An 18,301-nucleotide genomic window follows, 5' to 3' on the forward strand; every position below is an offset into this window, starting at 1 on the left:
TATTTTAAACAAACTAGACATCTGTTGTGAATGGTGAAAGCTGCACAGAAATAAAACTGCAGCTTTTAGGAGATCTCCTTGCCAAAGGGAAGCTGGAAAGCAATTGCAACCACTAGCTGCACAATGAAGAAAAATAATAAAGATAATAATACTACTACTGCTAAAGGGAAAAGAAACCCCAGGATTTGAGCAAGGATAAATAAGTAGATGATGTGAAAGTTTGTGCTCGCATAACCCAGTGTGATTTGTTTAATGGTGTATTGGCCCAGGGAACCCCCCTGGAGTTGCTTTGCTTTCAGGGATCTCTTCTGCTTGATGGAATTGTGTTAAGCCAATGCCTCTGCTAAAACTTAGGTCACCTTGGGACCAACTTGTTTTTAATTACAGTCAGTCTCCTAGTAAGAGTAATGACAAGGTCTCATCAACTTGGACTAGTTTCAGAAATCCAAACTTTGTATTTTTTTGGGGGGGTGGAAATCTTTGGCTTTTTATAGGAAGATTTTTATCAAAGGAGGAAAAAAGTTAAATGCATTCCTTTGGCACAAAGGTCTATGCTGTTGTGTGGGTTTCTCTTGGGTCGTTTCCTCTGTAGTGTGTTTTTTCCCCAAGAACTGGCTCTCAAACCCAACCACAGAGTTCTCAGACCTTGGGTGTTTCCAGGCTCTCCTGCAAGCACTGACGATGGTTGGGACCGGGGGCTGTTTTATCACCCCCTCCATAGCCTAAAGAGCCTGAAGAGCTGGGTCTGGCTCCCTCGACACGAGAAGGAGCTTCCTGCAGACTCAGAAATGAGAGATCTGCTTTGTGACCAGGCTCCTCGAGCAGACAGCAGAAGGTCTGGTGTCCACCGAAGGCTGTCCCTCCTGGCCCTGGTAGGGCTGTCGGCAGGAGCCGGCACTGCCACCGCTGCGGGAGGTGGAGGGGCTGTAGGTGAGGAGGGTTTGCATGGTGCTGCCCCTCTTCTCTGTAGGTTTTCATCCAGTTTTGCTGAGTGGCACAAGTAATTCAGGGGAAAAACATCCCTGCGCGGAAGCAGCATTTTGCTGGCCTGCGAGTTGGGTGGTTGCTGCAGCGATTTCAGTGGGGCAGGTGACAGCACAGAAACCTCCTTCCCTCCTCCTTGGGAGTGTTTGTGGCCAAGGAAACCTTGGTCTGAACATCCACCTCCACCCAAGAGGGGACAATTCCCTCCTTGGCACCAACCCTGTCCAGCCACGATGCTTAAAGAGCTCTTGGGTGCATCCCAAACCCCTTCTGCTTCTCTTGGGGCACGTACGACCCTGCCTTTGATTTTCCACATAAAGGTTAGCTGATGAGGTTCACAACGTCCCCACGCTGCCTTGCACAGCAACAAAATCCTTAAGTTGGTATCAAATTTCCTCCAGATCCTGCAAAACAACCGCATTGGCAAAATTCTCGTGTGCACCTGATCCCTCCTGCCCTGCTAACGTTTCTGCCGTGGACCGGTGCCACCGCGGGTGTCCTGCAGCCTCCCCTTCTCTGAACAACCTGTCTGTCACGGGGAGGACTGACGGCCATGGGAGATGGGGGTCCCCAACCCGCAGAGGGGACCGGGGGCCAGCCTGCTCCATCCCTGCCTCTCCTGCAGGTGTTCTGGAACACATTCCCCCCTAAGTTTTATCTTTTCCCCCTCCCTTTCCCTGTCCAGCACCAAGTTGGATCTGTTCGCTCAGTAGGCTGAAGGATAACGCTGAAACGATCATCTCGGTGCATTTGCTTTCCTGCTTCTTTACGCTCAGCCGACTTCCCCCCATTCACACCAGGACTGAGCCGTGGGGCTTTGCTTCGCCTCCGTCCCATGCTCCGGCTTCCCTGGCTCTGCCTGGGCTTCGCAGGGATCTCAGTCCCTGTCCCCATCCCGGCCGAGCTGTGGGTTCACTCTGGTGCCTGCCAGCACCATGATTCAGCACCGGGAAATAACCCGCTGAGTGGGGAAGATGCCATCCCCAACCCAGCCCTGGTGACAACCACCTTTATCCTCCCTACTGATACCGAGTTAAATCTATTTTCTGCAATACAAATTTTTGACAAGGGCCACACCGAGCAATGCGCATTTCGGGAAACTTCCTTGGTTTTTCTTCCACTAACTGCTCCAGGATGCGATGCTCTTTCCCGAACAGAATTGCTTTTACCCGGGAGAAAATGCAGGCTCGTCCTAACGTCATTAGGGTGTATTTTCACTCTTGCTGCTTCTGACCTGAGGGTTCAACTGCTCTATCTGGATTTATGAAAAGACAAGGTGATTTTATGATCAAAAATAACATTTGTGGGTAATTAAATCTCATGCTTCAGGGCATAAACCGTAACCTGCCAGTGGCCAGGATGGGACTCCCAGAGAACTGGAAATATTCTCTGACAATTAATTTTTACTCTGTTCATGGGCTGGGAGGGATCAGAGGGGTGAAACAACCGTAATTAATTTACAGCGATTATTTCCAACAGCTGGCAAGTGGCATAACTCACCGGCAGAGACGGCTGGGAGCACGGAGATAATTGAGGAGAAATACGAGGCCCCTCTTGAGCCAAACAGCCCGCACTGGCCCTTCCCCGTGAGCCCGGGTGAAGGTCGGTGCCCTCCTCACTCGATGCTCTGGGGGATGTGGGGGGATACTGGGAGCCATGGGGAGGCCATGCGGAGCTGCCCGGCCAGGGCCCGCTCCTCTTGCACTAATTACCCCGTCCCTGGGTGCCCAAGCGGGCTTTCCCCACAGCATGGCCGTGACTTGAACCCGGCAAATGTCTCGGGAACAGCTTTGCCTGCGCCGCTTTGGGATGCCTGTTGGCATGCAGGGAAGGGTCCTGGATGGGACCAAGCGCTGCAGCATCGGACTGTGGAGGCGCTGGGGGTGCTCTGAGTGCAAAATGTGCCTTTTCAAAATGAAATCTTAATAGCTTCAAGACGCTCTGTTTTATTCTATTTTTTTAAAAAATACCACTTTGGTCAAGCTCTATATATTTTAGATAATCCAGAAGCTGTCTCATATGGTAGAAGATAGTTTTCCCAGGGGTTGCCTGTGCGGCTGCTTCCCGAGAACCACTCGGGTGCTCTGGAATGCTCCAGCAAACCCCTCGTCCGCACACCCCGCAGGCATCCGTGGTTCGGTGAGGGGGTTATTTCACAGCTTCACCTCTGCAGGGGAAGGGCAGCTCCGGGTGGGAGGCAGCGGGCTCCGGGGCAGGGAGCCTTGCGGGAATGGGATGGGATGGGAAGCTCAGGGTGGGCTGGTGGGGTGGTTCGCTCGCTTGTGTGCCCTTCCCTCGCCTCCTCCCTCCCCCCAGCCATCTGCAAGGGGCTTTTATTAGGGCAGAGACAGCAAAGGGAGAGAAAACCATCCTCGCTAACAAGCTGTTTGCTGTTTATGAGCAGGTAAAGGCAGAGCTGGAATGAATTATTAATAGGGTGGAAATGGGGTCCCTCCACAGATCTGCTGCTAATTCTGGCTCAGCCAAATGTCACTCTTTCCGTCTCCCCCCGGGCCGTGGTTTGGGGGATTGATTGCTCCTCTGCTTCCTTCCCCTTCCTCCCGGATCGGAGGTTGTCCGAGCACAAGGTCACCCCTCGGCACGGGCGGTAGGACACGCTTTGCCTGCGTGCGGGATTCGGGAGAGCGTGAGTCAGCAGAAACCGGCACCGCCGGCTTCACGGCACGGCTCTTAGTGAGCCCACGCCGGGACGCGCTCAGCGAGACATTTTGCTTTGCTTTTTGCCTCTTCCCTTTGGCCTGAAGCAGATACTCGTTCACCGAACAGCGTGCCTCTTGTTCAAGGCTCTCAGGCTCCCTTGGGCCCGTCTCTCTGCCGGAGAAGAGATTCAACCCCTACTCACGGCTGCTCTTCCCCTTCCCCCTTCAGCCTGCTTCTGAATTCGAGAAGCATCTTGTTCGTATTTCATCCTAGCTCAGCATTTTGCCCTTCTCTCCACCAGCTATGGGGAAGCATCACTGCCAGACAGGGTCATGAGGTGGCAGTGCAATGTCCTTCCTCCAGGTGGGGAAACTGAGGCAGGGAGGGATTTCAGGAGCAGGTCTGGGCTTCACTGGGAGTGTTGGGGGCTCCACCTTTCTGAAGATTGAGCTCCCCCAGGCACCTGCAGCTGGACAAAGTAGTGGCTCCTTCACCCAGTCTTGATGTGACGGTCAAATCAAACCACGAGGGTCAAGGAAATCTCTGCTCTCACCCCATGCTGTCTCTGAAACTCTCCCCACAGTCTGCTTAGTACCTCCATGAAAAGGGTCTGAACTGCTCTTTGCACTGTGGATGATCCAACCTCTGCAGGATGCTGACATCCAGCATCCTCTCTGCAAAGGGAAGATCATGGAGGGAGATACTGCCTGTCACGCACAAGGACTGACCCAAATTACCTGTCCACCCTTGCAACGCAGCCGGCACTGCTCGTGCACAGACGCAAATCCCTTCACGCCCACTCTGGCTAAGCCAGAAACAGTCAGAAAAATCTGGTAACACAATGAATTTTAACCTCCAGACTGAAATCAACAGGTGACCTCTCCAAGAAGGGCCCCGAGCATGCCGTTTGCAGGGTGACCTTGGGGCAGCACTTCCATTTCCAAAGCCCTGGGATGGCCGGGCAGCAGCTCGGCATCTGCTGCCCAGCACCTTATCCCAAAAGATGTGTGTGCAGCCCATCTGTGGGCAACGCAGGGGTTAACACTGCCCGGAAAATTCCACTCCTAAGCAGATAATCTTGTCTGTGCTGGGCACACACACGCATCACCCGCAGCCCGGCCTCCCATGGAATAATTTTTGAGCAGCTCTTTCTTTGTGAACTGCTAATCCCCTGGTGAGCTGCTCTAACCCCATCCCTCCTGGAGTCCTGGGCTCACCTCTGCACCCACCTCCCCGCCGGGGCTGCACTCCTGCAACCGCTTCTTTTGTAAATTTGTGGATTACGGGGTTACCTAGAGCTGAGATCAGAAGCTGATGAACCAGACACCCCTCAGCCAGCAACCGTGGGCATGCATTCAAAGACGTGGGCATTTAATCCCATTGACTGCTTTTTAGCTCGTCTCCAAACCTGGACTTTCTGTACCCAAGAGTTGCAAGCTTTGCTCTTCCCAGGGCACTTCCCTGAAGCTTGTCTACAAATTAAGCTGCTTGGATCCTGCCCCATCCCTCCTCTGTCAGATTATTAAGCCCTTGCATCTTGCTACAGAGATGTATCTGTGTCCGCAGCCTCACGCAGCCCCTACCAGCAGGAGCACAACAGCAGCGACCTGTGTGCTGGGCTCTGAATCCATTATTGATTCAGGACTAAGAAAATGCTTAGGAAGTAGGAAAAGTGTCCTGCGCTCTAAAAGCTTGTGCGCCTTGTAAGCTCAATACATGCAGCCTTTGCAGAGAGGCTTGCTACGCTGCTATTAATATTTTATTCTGTAAGAGAGGCCCTGATAGTTTGAATGGGGGAGGGCAGGACGCGGAGGCTGGGGGTGGGAAAGGGGAAGGAGCGGAGGCTCTGCTGTGGTCCTCAACTGGAGGTGCAGATCTTCCCCACAGCCTCTGTGGGGAGAACATGGTTGGGTGGTGGATACCCCCGCACCCACCCCTGCCCTCCGACCGACCAGGGCTCCTGTGTCTGCTGCATCAAGCAGTCTGGTTTTGCTGCTGCATGCAAAGTATTTGCCTGCTTTATGCTCTGTTTTAGGGGAACGATTCAGCAGGTGCCTGTTGGTGGCCAGGATCGTGCTGTGGTCAGCCCGAAACGTGCCCTGGCTGTCCCCGAGGGCAGGACTGCGATCATCTCCTTTTAGAGGGCTCCCCAAAACCCCCTTAACGGCAGCACCGTGGAGCTTGAAGCAGCCGATTCGGCCAGGGGATGGGGCCTTGCAAACCCTTTGGCTGGGAGTAAAAACCAGTTGAGTCTGTGCTAGTTCTCCCTTTGGGATGTTCCCCCCAAGAGGGATGTGGAGGTGCCGAGGGCAGGACTGGGACACGGCAGCGGTAGCATCCACGCGGCGCTCAGCGCCGGGGGAGCAGAGACCCATTGCCCACGCTGGAGGGTGCAGCAAAATGGGTGCTGGTCCTGAGCTACGGGCACGTGGGCGCTGGAGCCGCCCGGCACTGCTCGTGGATGTGCGACCCTGCTGCCCGCTCCAGCACCCATCACTGCACCGCTCTAATCACACGCTGGTGCTCGCCTTCCCGTGTGACTTGTCGGGGGTGGATGAGGCTGGAGTTGCAGCGCTGTGCGTGGAGTTGCTCCGGGGAGGGGAGGCTGCTGTGTTAGTGGCTTCTGCACAGATGTGAGCAAGTGGGAATGGTGGGAGCCAGCTGGGATGAGACCCGACCTGGTGGCTCTGCATCGCTGCGTGCCTGCGCCCATAGATCTCCTGCATGAGCAGCCCTAGCCAGTTCCCTCTTGAGACTGGAGCCTGCTCGGGGACAGCTGATAAATGGAGAAACCCCCACAGAGCCAAAAGCCACAGGTTTCCCTAAGCCTGCCTGCTCGGAGCTCGGAGCAGATGTGCGGAGGCATCGGTGCCAAACACTGGAGCAAGTGCAGGTTGGGGCAGTGGAGCAGGGCAAGTGGGGGTCAACACTGCAACATGCACCTTCTGTGGGTCCCGGTGACCCTCCTTGAAAGATGGGGGGACTTGTGGGAACCTCATGGGACGCGTCTGAGGCTGTGGGGGATGGCACGTCTGCCTGGGGCGAAGGCTGGAAGTCCAAACTGCTGTTTGCCAGAGGGTCTTAGCCAGGGCTTTGCAGGCATCAGCTTCTCCCCAAAGACATCTCCTGGATGGTCGCGGAGCAGTGCTGTGCAGTCCGTGGAGGAAAAAAACCCTGTGGTGTTTTCCAGCACAGGAACCCACGTACTGTGTTGAACTACCTCAGTAACGCCCGGGACATATTCAGCACTGCAGGCTGGGTGCCTGGGGAGATGGACACCTTCGAGAGGGTGGCAGAAGCAGCAGTGGTGCTCGCACCATCTCAGCGGAGAACTCCCACTAAGCAGGTCAGCAACAGCCCACGTGCATAATAACTCCAGCAAGTCAGAAATTCGGGCTCTGCTAGCCAAGCATTGCCGAGCTGCTGTTGCTCACGCTTGATGGAGCTCACCATCTAGGTCAGAGGAGGAATTCATTAACCTCAGGACCCCCCGGCCATCCCTGCATCGCTGTAAGCTCTGTATCCTGCTGAGCCGCTTGTGCCATGGGCAGGGGTTTTGGAGCTGCTTGGGCGCGTTTCCACTTTGGTTTCTCCAAAACCATGGCATGAACCAGGTGCAGAGCTTGGATGGTCCCCGTTGAGGACATCAGGACTGCTTGCTCATCGTTGCGCTGCCCCAGCACGTAACCGTGGGGGGAGAGGTGCCCGTCCAGTGCCGTATGTGATTTTGCAACCCCACTTCTGCAGTTTGCTGCCTGTCGCTGCTGCGGACGACGCAGCTGTTGCTGCGTGCAGCGCTGCAGCCAAGCGCTCAGCCCCACAGCTGCTGCGGGAGCGGAAAGCGAAGCAGTTTGGGTTGTTTTGCAGAGGTGATTTTCAGACGGATCAGTGAACTGGTCCAACCGACTGCAGCTCCGCAGCTTGCAGCGCTGCCGGAGGGGGAACAGCGGGGACGTGGCTGTCACTTGTGTGGGACAAAAGGCAGGGATGTGGGGCTGGGTCAGCCTAAGCCCCGCGCCTCAAAATCCTGACAGTAAAAAGGTTGTTTGGGGTCTGAAACTGTAATCGGGCTCAACTAAGGTCAAAACTGGACTTTCACTTAGGGAAGCCAGAGTGTGGTAGAAGAGTGCTCCTTCCCACTCGGGCCGTGTTGTCTGTAGGGAGAATTCCTTTTAAGGTTTAACGGGAGATCATATCTGCTATAGAGTGCAATATGGATTTAAAAAAAAATAAATTGGAAGGACTTCCTTGAATCCCTTCAGCTTCAAAAGTTGCTTGTGGAAAACTCATACGTGGAGCTGGTGTATGAGTGAGCGTAAGAGCTGCTTTCCCAGCTCTGGCTACGCTCCCCAGCAAGTCTTCAGAGTCAGTTCTTTCCAGCTTTTCCCATCTGGATGCTGTTTCCTTTGAAGAGCAAAGCTTTTCTTAAAAGCAGTTTATTCTTCCCAGTCTCATTCAAGTGGGGGTGAACTTTCTGCTCACTGTACCAACAGCTTGGTTTTTATCGCTGTGTCCTTTCCATCAGCAAGTGGAAATGATCCTTGTTAGGGGAGCAGCATCCCACTTTACAAGAAGATGAATCCCGAACTGGGCATTTAAGGAAATTGCTATGGACTGTGAGGGGAAATCCCGTTTGCTCAGCACTCACTAATTTAAAGCTGAATTGTATTCTTTCATTTTCCGTAAAGCCTCTGCTTTTGTAACACCGAGATCCTGCCACACTCCGGAGTAGCCTCTGTGGCAGGAGAGTAGTGTGTAATTTGCTGAGCAGCTAATAACATGCAATCCAAGGGTCTGGCCCCAAGGGCAAGGAGCTGCTGATCTTGACTTCAAATAGCGTTCTCTGCAGCAACCCTGATGCTGAGAAGTGATTAAGGGTGGGAACAAAACCGAAAGGCCCCAGCCCGTTCTCCCACGCTTGAAAGCAATGCTGCGACATGCGCAAGAGGTGGATTAGGGAAACTTTCATTGGGATGGAAATGGCAGCAGTTGCCTTTTCCAGGCTCTCCTCAAAGGAAAGGGGACTGTGTTCCAGGTGTTAATGTACTGGAGGGTTCAAGGGGGAACAGGGACTGTTAGCACTTTACAGATGTGAAAAGAAAGATGTGGCTTTCCATCCTCACATCCCTGACTGAGATGTCATGGGCAATCTGACAGCAGAGAGTGGATTATTTGTGCTGCTGAATTTTGGCAAAGGAATTGTCCCCAGTGCCATATAGGTCCCGTAAGGAAGGGCAAAGGGGAGCTCTGACTCCCACCGCTCTGCTAAGGCCAAGGATGGGTTTGCAACCAACAGCGGGTAGTGCTGATTTATTTGAGGAGGAGGGAGAACATCCACTTTTCTTGGAAAGGATTTTCCATTTGACTTGAACCCTGGGGCGGTCGCAGGGCTGAGGACCCCTTGTGCTCTGCCCTCCGATTCTCCTACCTGAAACACGGCGCTGGGGCAGCACCGGCACCTCCCGTGGGCTGGGGAAGGGCTGTGGGTTTTGTCTCTGCTCAGGGTACCAGAAGGGATGAATCCATCCTTAAACCACCAGATCATGCTTCATCATTAAAAATGCTTTTGGGAGAGCATTTCTGAAGTAACTCTATTTTCCTTTTTACTGTAAAAACTTTTACTTTGGTTTTAATTGTCCCCAAACCCACAATCCTTTGCTTGCATGTAAACAGGGGTATGAAGGTATGGTTGGGTAGAGCTGTATGTGAGATGGACTAAGAATGTAGGGAAAAGGGTTTCTGTGCCCAGAAGTTTGTCTGCTTTTTCCAATTTTAGCATCCAGTCTAATAAGAGAAATAGTTCTTTAGTACAAGCCTTATAACCACATGTCATTCAGAAAAGTTTAGCTAAGAATTAAACTAAACATCAAATTTGGCTGAATGTGTAATGAATAAATAAAGCCTTTTCCTTTCATGTACCCGTGCCAAAGTCAACAAGCTCTATTAGCTGATGAAACAATGCTGACGCCAAATAAAAATACCCCTGACCCATCAATATGGGCTAAGAGCTCGGCCCTGCATCAAAGAGCGTTGTCTGAACGAGAAATACTGTCTCAACACCTTGGGGGGGGGGAAAGGGCTCCCTCTGCCACCGGTCGGGTACGGGGAGCTCTCACCGGGGTGTCAAGGAGCAGCAAGCCATTCCGTGATGGCTGTTGGCTCGCAGGCGGTCTCCTACGGACACCTCTCCTTTTGCTAGAATGATTTGGAAACCCCTGGAGCTGCAAACCGATTTGGAGCAGGGGCTTTGGTGTTTGCTTGCCCCCCGCTGCCCGCCCTGTGTGTAAAATTGCCAACCGCAAAACCAGCATAATTTTATCCTGTGTGCAAAACGCCGACGCTTGAAAGTGAAATTCTCAGAGGTCCCTGCTCGGTATCAAAGAAGTGCTTCAGCATCTCAGAATATCTCAATACCTGGGAGCACCCTGCCAGCTGTGCCATCCTCCTCCTCCTCCTCCTCCCCGGGAGGGTGGGATGGCGAAGTAATGCTGCGTCACCCCTCTGCCCCACGCAGCCCGTGCAGCTTTGCCGTTCCCCAGTTGTGCCTGTCCTGCAAACCCCGCTCATTTGAAATCTGCATTTAGCTGCTCCGTGCCATGCCCTGGATGTGATCTTTGAAGTCTCACCCTTCCCGCGACATCCTTGGTTAAAAGATCTGTTCCCTATTAGTCTTCACTCACGCCTTTAGATTCATTCAGGCTTTTATTTACTTATCCATCTGTCTTTCTGCCCTCACCACTCCCCCTGCCCTGCCAGAAGGGAAAGTACAATTCATTTTTCAGGTGACCCTGCCAGGAAGGCATTGACATGAATAGGAGAAGGTTCAGAAACTGTGGAAAAAGCAAAACCCCCAACTGTAATAAGCAGCAAAACGCTTCCCAACCAGAAGGGAGCAGCCAGATGTGACTAGAATTGCTGTAAAACAGAAAAGACAGTCATCCAAATAATTCCTGCAATCCCCCAGACGCCTCCTTTTGCAGAACTCTCTGCGAGCGCTGCTCAAAGTTGTGACAACCGTAGCGTGCGATCCCGCGGGCTATGCAATGCCACCCCGGTACCGGTACAGCCTCATAGGGAACGCTCGCTGTCTTACAGGGTCCTGACTTTCACCAGGACTCTCCTCCTCTGCCTGCCCGCAGCGATGCCCCGCACGGGGACATCCTCCGGCTCCCTCTTGTCTGGCTGCCTTAAGAATGGAGGGATGTTTGTGTGTCTTTAATTTTGATTTCAGTTGTCTGTGCAGTGGAGGTGTCCTGCTGGGCTGTGCTTAATTCTGAGTAACTTTAGTTTAACTGCACGGACAGTACCCTGCTGTTTTGAAAGACACCTAAGAAAGCAATATAGTCACTGTAAGAACTTCTCTGCTGGAAAGCCAGGCTCCTACAAGAACCCACCTGTTACATAAAAATAATTAAAACCTGAAGAGAAAGGATAACAGGACACCAAAAGGCATCTGAGCAGGTTGGCAGGCAAGGAGCTGCACAGGGTTCGTGCGAGCCACTAACCCTTCCCTCTCGCAGCAAGGGCCGGGGCTCGGAGGTTGTAACGATCGGTGGGCAGCGACATTGATTTTTGTCCAGCGCTTCCTTTGCGCAGGGGTAGCAAAACTCCGCTCGCATCCTCTGCGGGCTCCGCTCGCCTCTCTCTGCATGTCAATAGGTGTCAAGTCACCACCCAGGACCGGCAATGGAAAGGCCATTTCTTGCTGATTCCACTTTCTACCGACCATAAGGGGATGCTCAGCAGTAAATGGCCACGTGTCATTCTCTGTGAGAGAGGCCGTGAAAATTTACCTTGACGGCCTCCCGGCACACGCCGCTCAAGTCCTTAGGCTGGACTGGAGCCTGGAGCTCTCCTGCAGCCATCTCCTACTCTGTGCACTAAGTGCTGGGTGGGCTCCTTGCTCACCTCAGCAGGGCTGCTCTTTATCTGCTTCATTTTTAAAACTCTCTAATCCTCTGGAGAGGACAGCGCTGGTGTTAAGATGCGGGAGAAAGGGCCACGAATACAGCGGCATTTCCTAAACCTATCCCCAAAACCTAAAAAATAACTTGCAATATATTACTCCTGTTCTTAGCTTGATTCTTCATCAGGGAATTGCTCGGGGACGTTGCTGTGAGTGCTGGTTTGTGTTTCAGGAGATGAGAGCTGGGCCAGGCACGCACCCCGGGGTGAGGCAGGGACAGGAAGGCAAATCCATGTTTTGCATTTGTGTAACTCCCATTCACGGCTGTACACGGTGTTTGCAAGTGTTACAGCACATGGCAGGCGTACGCTACGAGGAAATACTGCTGCTGCCCAGAATAGAAAGATTTTAGCTCAGTATTGACTGAATCAGGAGATGTAGAGAGCTGATTGCAGTGTGTCTTTTGCTTCCTTGGAGGTCAGAGGAGCTGAAGTCTGGAGCATCCTTAGCCAGAAAGGGTTTGCAAATAGCTGCAGTGAATGTAGCCGAAAGCAATCCTGTGTTCACCTTTTAATCCTTCTGCAGCCAGGCAGATAAATGGAAATACAGACTGACCTATCAATAGGTAACTGTTTTATTTGCGACCTTTGACTTAATCTTTCTTTTCAAATGATCTTTTAAAAGGAAAAGCTGCTACTTATCTGGAATTAGTGAAAATGTCTTCCCTGGTACTGATGAGACCCCTTAGGCCGGAGGGAACTGGGTAACTACTGGCAGCGTGTTCTGATGGTCATAAATGTTTGGCATCCCTTGGTATCATTGCAGCATTTTTTTCTTGGACTTTCAAGAGATTCCCTGAGCTGGTTGGGCCCAGGGTATTTTCTAGGCATTTGTGCATTTTCTAGGTGGCAAATTGAGGCGTGCGGTATACAAGCCTAGATAATGCTGGCAATAGAAAATGGGACTCCACCGATTTAGAGGGAGAACTCCCCTTCTCATAGGCAACAGAAGAATAACACACTTGTTTTAGAAGACACTCCTTGTCCAGTGCTCACCCCAGTGGAAACCCTGTGAGCGTGGGCTGGCTTGGTCCCTGTGCCATAAATGTGTGCGTGGACCACTCCTGGAGGACATTTGGGAGGGGACATTACAGCCATACTGTTTTGCTCTTTGCTTTGACCCCTGAACTCTTTTTAACAATGTAAAGCCTTGTGAATTATAAATCAAATGTTCCTGCTGAGCTTTGTGGTGCACGGAATGAAATGCAATGATTAATATTTAAGAGAAAATAAGTTAAAGATTTTAACTACAAGGGCAAGTGTCTGTCCACAGAGCCTTTTCTTGTGGAGGCTAGAAGATAGGGAGAACCCCAGTCAGTGAAATTTGTGGCTGTCAGACCATCTGCCTGAGCTGCCAGTGTGCGGGGGGCCACGCTGGCCTCCACCGCCCTGCCCCTCGCTCTTACTCACGCTGAGACGATGTACCCACCTCTGAGAAAACCCTGGTGCCGGCGCAGTCTTTTGGGATGGGACTGGTGAACACAGCCCACGTGCTTTTCAGCAAGCAGAGGGACCTGCTCAGAGCAGCTCAGGGTGCGTGCTCGCTGGGGCAGAGCTTTTCCAAAACCCAGACCTTACCACCCCAGACCGGGACTTTCTCAGCGCTCCCCTTAGCGTGCCGGCACCATCCCTGCTCTAGGGCTGACCTCCCGTCAGCGCAGCACCGGGATGGGCAGGACACCTTCTCCCCATTTTGCAGACCAGGAGACGGAGAGCTCAAGGCAGCAGCAACTGTTGCTACCCTGAACCGAAATATCCTTATAACAGCATCTTGGCAGGACACCGCCTCTGGTCACCTGCAAGCAGAGTCTGTTATAACACGTCAAATAAGGAGGGAAACACTTACATGGGTGCAGAACCTCTCCGGCGGGTCCCCACAAGTGATTCCTGCTGGATCCACCCGTACCGTCACATAATCCTTCATCCGCATGGCCTTGGGTTGACAAGCATAAAACTCCCATGACGGGCCATCGTCCGTGGTCACCCAGGACTTGCAAATGTCATACTGTCCCATGGCCAAGGGGAGACAGTGCAAGAGGAGAGCAACCAGGTAGAGCATGGCAGCTGCGGCCAAGTGCGGGATCCCTGGGCGAGGGCAGTGCCGAGAGTCCCGAGGAAGGCAGCTACTGGGCTAGGGGTTGCTCTCAGGATCAGCATGGAAACTCCTCATCTAAAAATGATCCAGTCGAAGGAGATCCAGACGATCAGAGGAATGATCCCACTCTGCACGCTGTATTTGGATGTGGAAAGTTTCTCTCGGCACAGAAGCCAACTTTGCAAATCACTTGATTGGGAAAGTTTTGGCCGGCGTTGCTGATCAGTGGTCAAAAGTCTTCCTTAACCTCATTTTTCCCCCCTTTTGTTGTATGAAAGGGCTTCCAAATCAGCATGAAAATATCTAGAGGTGACTCCAGTCAATCAATAGAAAGATCAAGTTCTGAGTCGCTGATGAAATTTGATAGGAGCAAATTGTAGAGGCCGTGAGATGGTGCTGGATCAGGTTTTCCTCAACCTTCTCGTCTGCCGCAAATGCGTCGCCGTGGAAAGTGCCCTAAACTGTGGTCTGCCTTAAATAATTATTGGGGCTTTTGAACATTAATACATAAAATAAATACAGCATCTGGTCGTCAGTACAACGCTGACGAGAGGGACTCTTTGGAGCTAAAATTCCTTTCTCCCAGAGGGTGGTTGCGTCAACATAAACACGGTGGGTGGCAAGATCCGCAGTGGTCCCAGCAGGATGCTGGGTGGTCAGTGGGTTGACAGGAGCAGCGCTGGTCTTGCTGCTTCTCCCTCTGCTTCTTGCAGTGGTGGTGAGGATTTCTGTCTGACTCTGCCTTTTGGCAACTGAGCATCAAGTTCCCAAAGCCTTCAGCTGCAAGCCATGCTGCTACGTGAGGTCTCCTCTCTCTTTCATGGTCAGGGCAAAGGGAGAGTTCATTAGCAGGCTGCACCTGCAACAAATTGAAAGACAAATTAGCTGGGAGCAAGTTGGGGGGGGGGCAGTTGGAGTAACAAGACTTGTAAGAACAGGGGTCCCCCAGGAGACACAGCCCTCAGCTGGGCTTCCCAAGCCACAAGGCAGGTTTTTGTAAAAGGGAGATATACAACTTTAATAAAAGGAAATCCATAGTAAGATGCTTATGGCTTTTCTGCTGTTTGGGAGATGGGAAGGAGCGCTGCCCCATTTGAGGTATCTGGTTTGTAACAGCAGCTGGACAGCAAGAGCTCTAATGGGTCTTCAAATAATATCAAGAAGGAGCTATAGGTCATTAGAAGACAGAGAATATGCAGACACAGAGCAGGAACAGACAGACAAATTGATAGTCTTAAAAAGATAAGCAAATAAATAAGACAGCTGGAGAGACAGATACATTGTCCAGCATCCCCACATATGATTTATCTGAACAATAACATTTAATAAAAAACAATTTAAAGTCCTAATAACATTTAAGGTTCACGTAACACAAAGAGCAATGACCTTCCCAGTATTCATTTCAGGTTAGAGCAACATTTCTGCAATTTTGTTGTCTTTCCAGTAGAGCTATAAAAATCTTAAGTAATTACAAAACAAAATGACAAAGAACTGAAAGAAAAAAAAAAAAGTCAAACCCTCTCAGCATTAGATCCAAGAGAGAGATCTCATATGAGAAGGTGGGAGGCATGTATCCAGAACAGAATTTTAGCTCTGGATAATTGCCTTTCTATTTGATTCCCCAACTTTTCTTCCACAATTTAGGGATGTCTCCTTCAAAAGCATGTTTAGCGTTTGCTTTCACATAATGCTCAGTTACTAAAGCTCAGAAACTCCAGGTTAACAGAGGCATCGATCCATGTTCAGGGGCTTCACATCGCTGTGCTACCATCTCCCTTTCCCCCCTTTTTGGTTGAAGGATTGCTGATTGAGATGAATGAGTCCAGAAAAGAGAAGCTCTCTCTCATGCTTCATCGCCAGCTCTCAAAGAACAGCCTATTATAGCTGCGTTGGACCTGAATAAACTCCCAAAGAAAGAATAGGCTGGCTGCTATTTTTACATTATGAGTAAATGTAGTAAAAATAATAAACCGGTGTGACACAGTGTTTGTAAGTCCCGCTGACATCAGAGCTGTCTTTTCAGTTATAACAAGTCAGTTCCTAATTATTACATCAAACTGGTCGCGGCCAAGTGCCTAATAACAAGCGGAGAGCGTGAGACTCCAGTATTGTGTAGAAAACAAGCAGGGTAGTTTAATGAGGACTCCAGTGCTGTTAAGTTTATGGATCTATTTTCATAGCCTTAACAATTGTATTTTGCACTTGAATGGCTGTCGGGGAAAACCCAGGAAGAAAGGATCTATAATATCTATTAGTGTCTTGTTATGCTGGCTAAATGTCATAGATTCCCAGGGAAATAAAAATTTGCTGGAAAATGTATTTACTGCCAGTCAATCAGCCAGGCGTGCAGGTTCCCTGCGAAGTCGGCGGTGCAACACTTAGCCGGTACAGTCCCTTTGCAGGAATAGTTGCACAGTGTTGCTCTGAAATAAGCCAGCATACCGCAAACGGGGGGGAGAGACACTCTCGGAATTAAAGGTTTTGCCCTGCTTGATTTGCTTTGATTCTTGGAAAATAAATCTTCACCTGATATTATTAAGAAACTGCAGTTCATGGGAACAAATAGAATCAATGCTCTTTGTTTTCTTTGAAGAGTACTCAGCAATCACTGGGGACTGATAGCCAGAGTATTAGAAACACAGAATTAGATTGTATCTTGACTTAGCTGGTTCCTTTTTTTTTATTATTATTATTGGATTAACACCCTATTGAAATAAAGGGACAACGCCGAGCAACAACTGAGCTGCTCTGCAATTAAGAGCAAAAAGTAAACTCACTGAAGGAGTTTTCAATTTTCTTTCAGAAGCGTTGCCTTCAAAATAAACCCCAACCGCTCTGCCACCCCTCCACTGATCAAGCGTGAGTTTTTTCCCTCTTCTTTTCCAAGCTGACCATCCTTTCCCCTCCAACCTTAAAAGCAAAGTTCGGAGCCACCCGCTCTGCCTGCGCTGTGCCAGGAGGCTGCACCCTCCGGAGAACGTTGCAAAGCTCAAAGGAGCAGCGGGCTCCCAACACAAAAAACCCTGGAAATCTCACTTACATCCATCCGCTCTCCCTCAGGCATTTGCGCTTCCAGGCAAACCGATGCCGCTTCCCCTCCTCCCCCCCCCCCCCCCCCCCCCCCGCACCCTTTTTCTTTTACATTAAAGGACTTTTAGAGACTGCAAGGGCTCTGTTAAAAGTAGGCAAAGCGGGAGGAGAGCCGTGCCCGGGCGGTGAGCATCCCTGCCCTCCCAGCCCTCATCTGCAAACTCCGAAAAGGAAAAAATCAAATCCATCCCGTTGGGGGGAGCCGGTGCTGCTCCCGGGGGACACACACACACCCCCCCCCAGACATCGGGACACCCCGGGGGAACCTCGGAACAACTTCGGAGGTACGGAGGGAAGACGCTGGTATTTGGGAGATGGGGGTAGAAGGCGGCTGCCGGCACCCGCCGCTCCCCCCCCCCCCCCCGCCCCCAGTTACCTCCCCCCCGGCCGGTGCTCGGCGCTGCAGGTCCTTACCGGGCGGGAGCTCTGCGGTGCGGGGCTCCCGGTAGAGCAGTGAACTTCGGGGCTGGGGGGACCCCCCCCCCACCACCACCCCAAATACCACCAAACCCCCTCCCCAAACACCCCCAGCCCGGCAGGCAACCTCTGCGCCGCCGGCCCCCAAAGCGCAGATGGCCGGGGAAGCTTTGTGCAATCCCCGGCTCCCCTCGTAAGTTAATGCCGAGGCTGAAATCCCTTTTGCTCTCACTTTCAATCACAATCGGAGCTTTTATCTCCGTGCCTGATCCCGGCTGCGTAACTTCCTCTGTGCAGCTTTAGCACACACCATCCCACCGGCGAGCAATGTGCTTCTTAAAGGTGCAGGGAGGAAATGCCAGCCGGGGGGGGGGGAGGAAGGGAGGGAGGAGGAAGGGAAGGAGGGAGGAAAACCACCCGAGGAAGAGGAGGCTACGAGCGGGGAGCCTTCAGCCCCGGCGGTTGCAGCATCCTCACCGTCCCGGCTGCTGGGCAGAGCCCGCTGGCTCCGGTTAGATAGCGGCAGGCCAGGAGTGCCACTCCTTGGTGGTGGTTTTTTTTTCTTTTTTTTTCTTTAAGAGCTTATAAAAAAATAATAAAAAAATCATGAGATCATGCTTGCTCAAGGAAAAAAAAAAAAAAAAAGCTCTAGTCACGAGGGTTTCCCCACACGGGTAAGTTGTCGGTGGTGTGCCCTGAATATTTTGGGGAGGCTTCTGCTGGCGAAGATGCTGTAAATGAGGCTGCGTGAGTGTGTTGTGGGGGAAGAGGGGGTGGTTGGAATTAATAGGATAAACAAAGCGGGAACTCGGAGATGGGGAAATCAGATGGCTGGGAAATGCTTTGATAATGGTGGGAATGTGCTTTGGGATTTAACCAAACCAAGTTTTTCTTTGGTAAGGCAGGGGATTAACATGCAGGGCTGTAAGGTGTGATAACACCTTCCAGCCCAGGGATGCAGAAGCTATAGGTGTTGCTTAGGTCAACTCTCCCGCGTTCATGCTGAGGGGCAGAGGAGGCTCCAGCTGTGGACAGGGCAGATAAAACTGCGGCAGGTAAAGGTCCAAGTTTTCCCTGCACCAGGCAGAT

The 18,301-nt window shown here is 51.7% G+C and overlaps 1 protein-coding gene across 6 annotated transcripts in view; it reads right to left on the reverse strand.

Annotated features, from left to right (window-relative positions):
* The window catches only part of NTNG2 (netrin G2), a 56,503-nt gene extending 38,936 nt beyond the window's left edge, over positions 1 to 17,567 (reverse strand). For 4 of the 6 annotated variants that reach the window (XR_008239396.1, XR_008239395.1, XM_052815515.1 and 1 more), the window contains exons 1-2: positions 17,445 to 17,567; positions 13,457 to 14,564 (exon numbers count right to left, since the gene is read on the reverse strand). Coding sequence is in view for 4 of the 6 variants with exons in the window: in XM_052815515.1 (XP_052671475.1) it covers positions 13,457 to 13,669 (213 nt within the window). In the remaining 2 variants the exon portion in view is untranslated. Of the gene's footprint in view, positions 1 to 13,456; positions 14,565 to 17,209; positions 17,303 to 17,444 lie in introns of those variants that run through there. The other 2 variants (XM_052815516.1, XM_052815514.1) reach the window with 2 other exon arrangements.
* Positions 17,568 to 18,301: the final 734 nt, after the last annotated feature.

Source organism: Harpia harpyja, chromosome 19, assembly GCF_026419915.1.
Source record: "Harpia harpyja isolate bHarHar1 chromosome 19, bHarHar1 primary haplotype, whole genome shotgun sequence".
Classification (NCBI taxonomy): Eukaryota; Metazoa; Chordata; class Aves; order Accipitriformes; family Accipitridae; genus Harpia; species Harpia harpyja.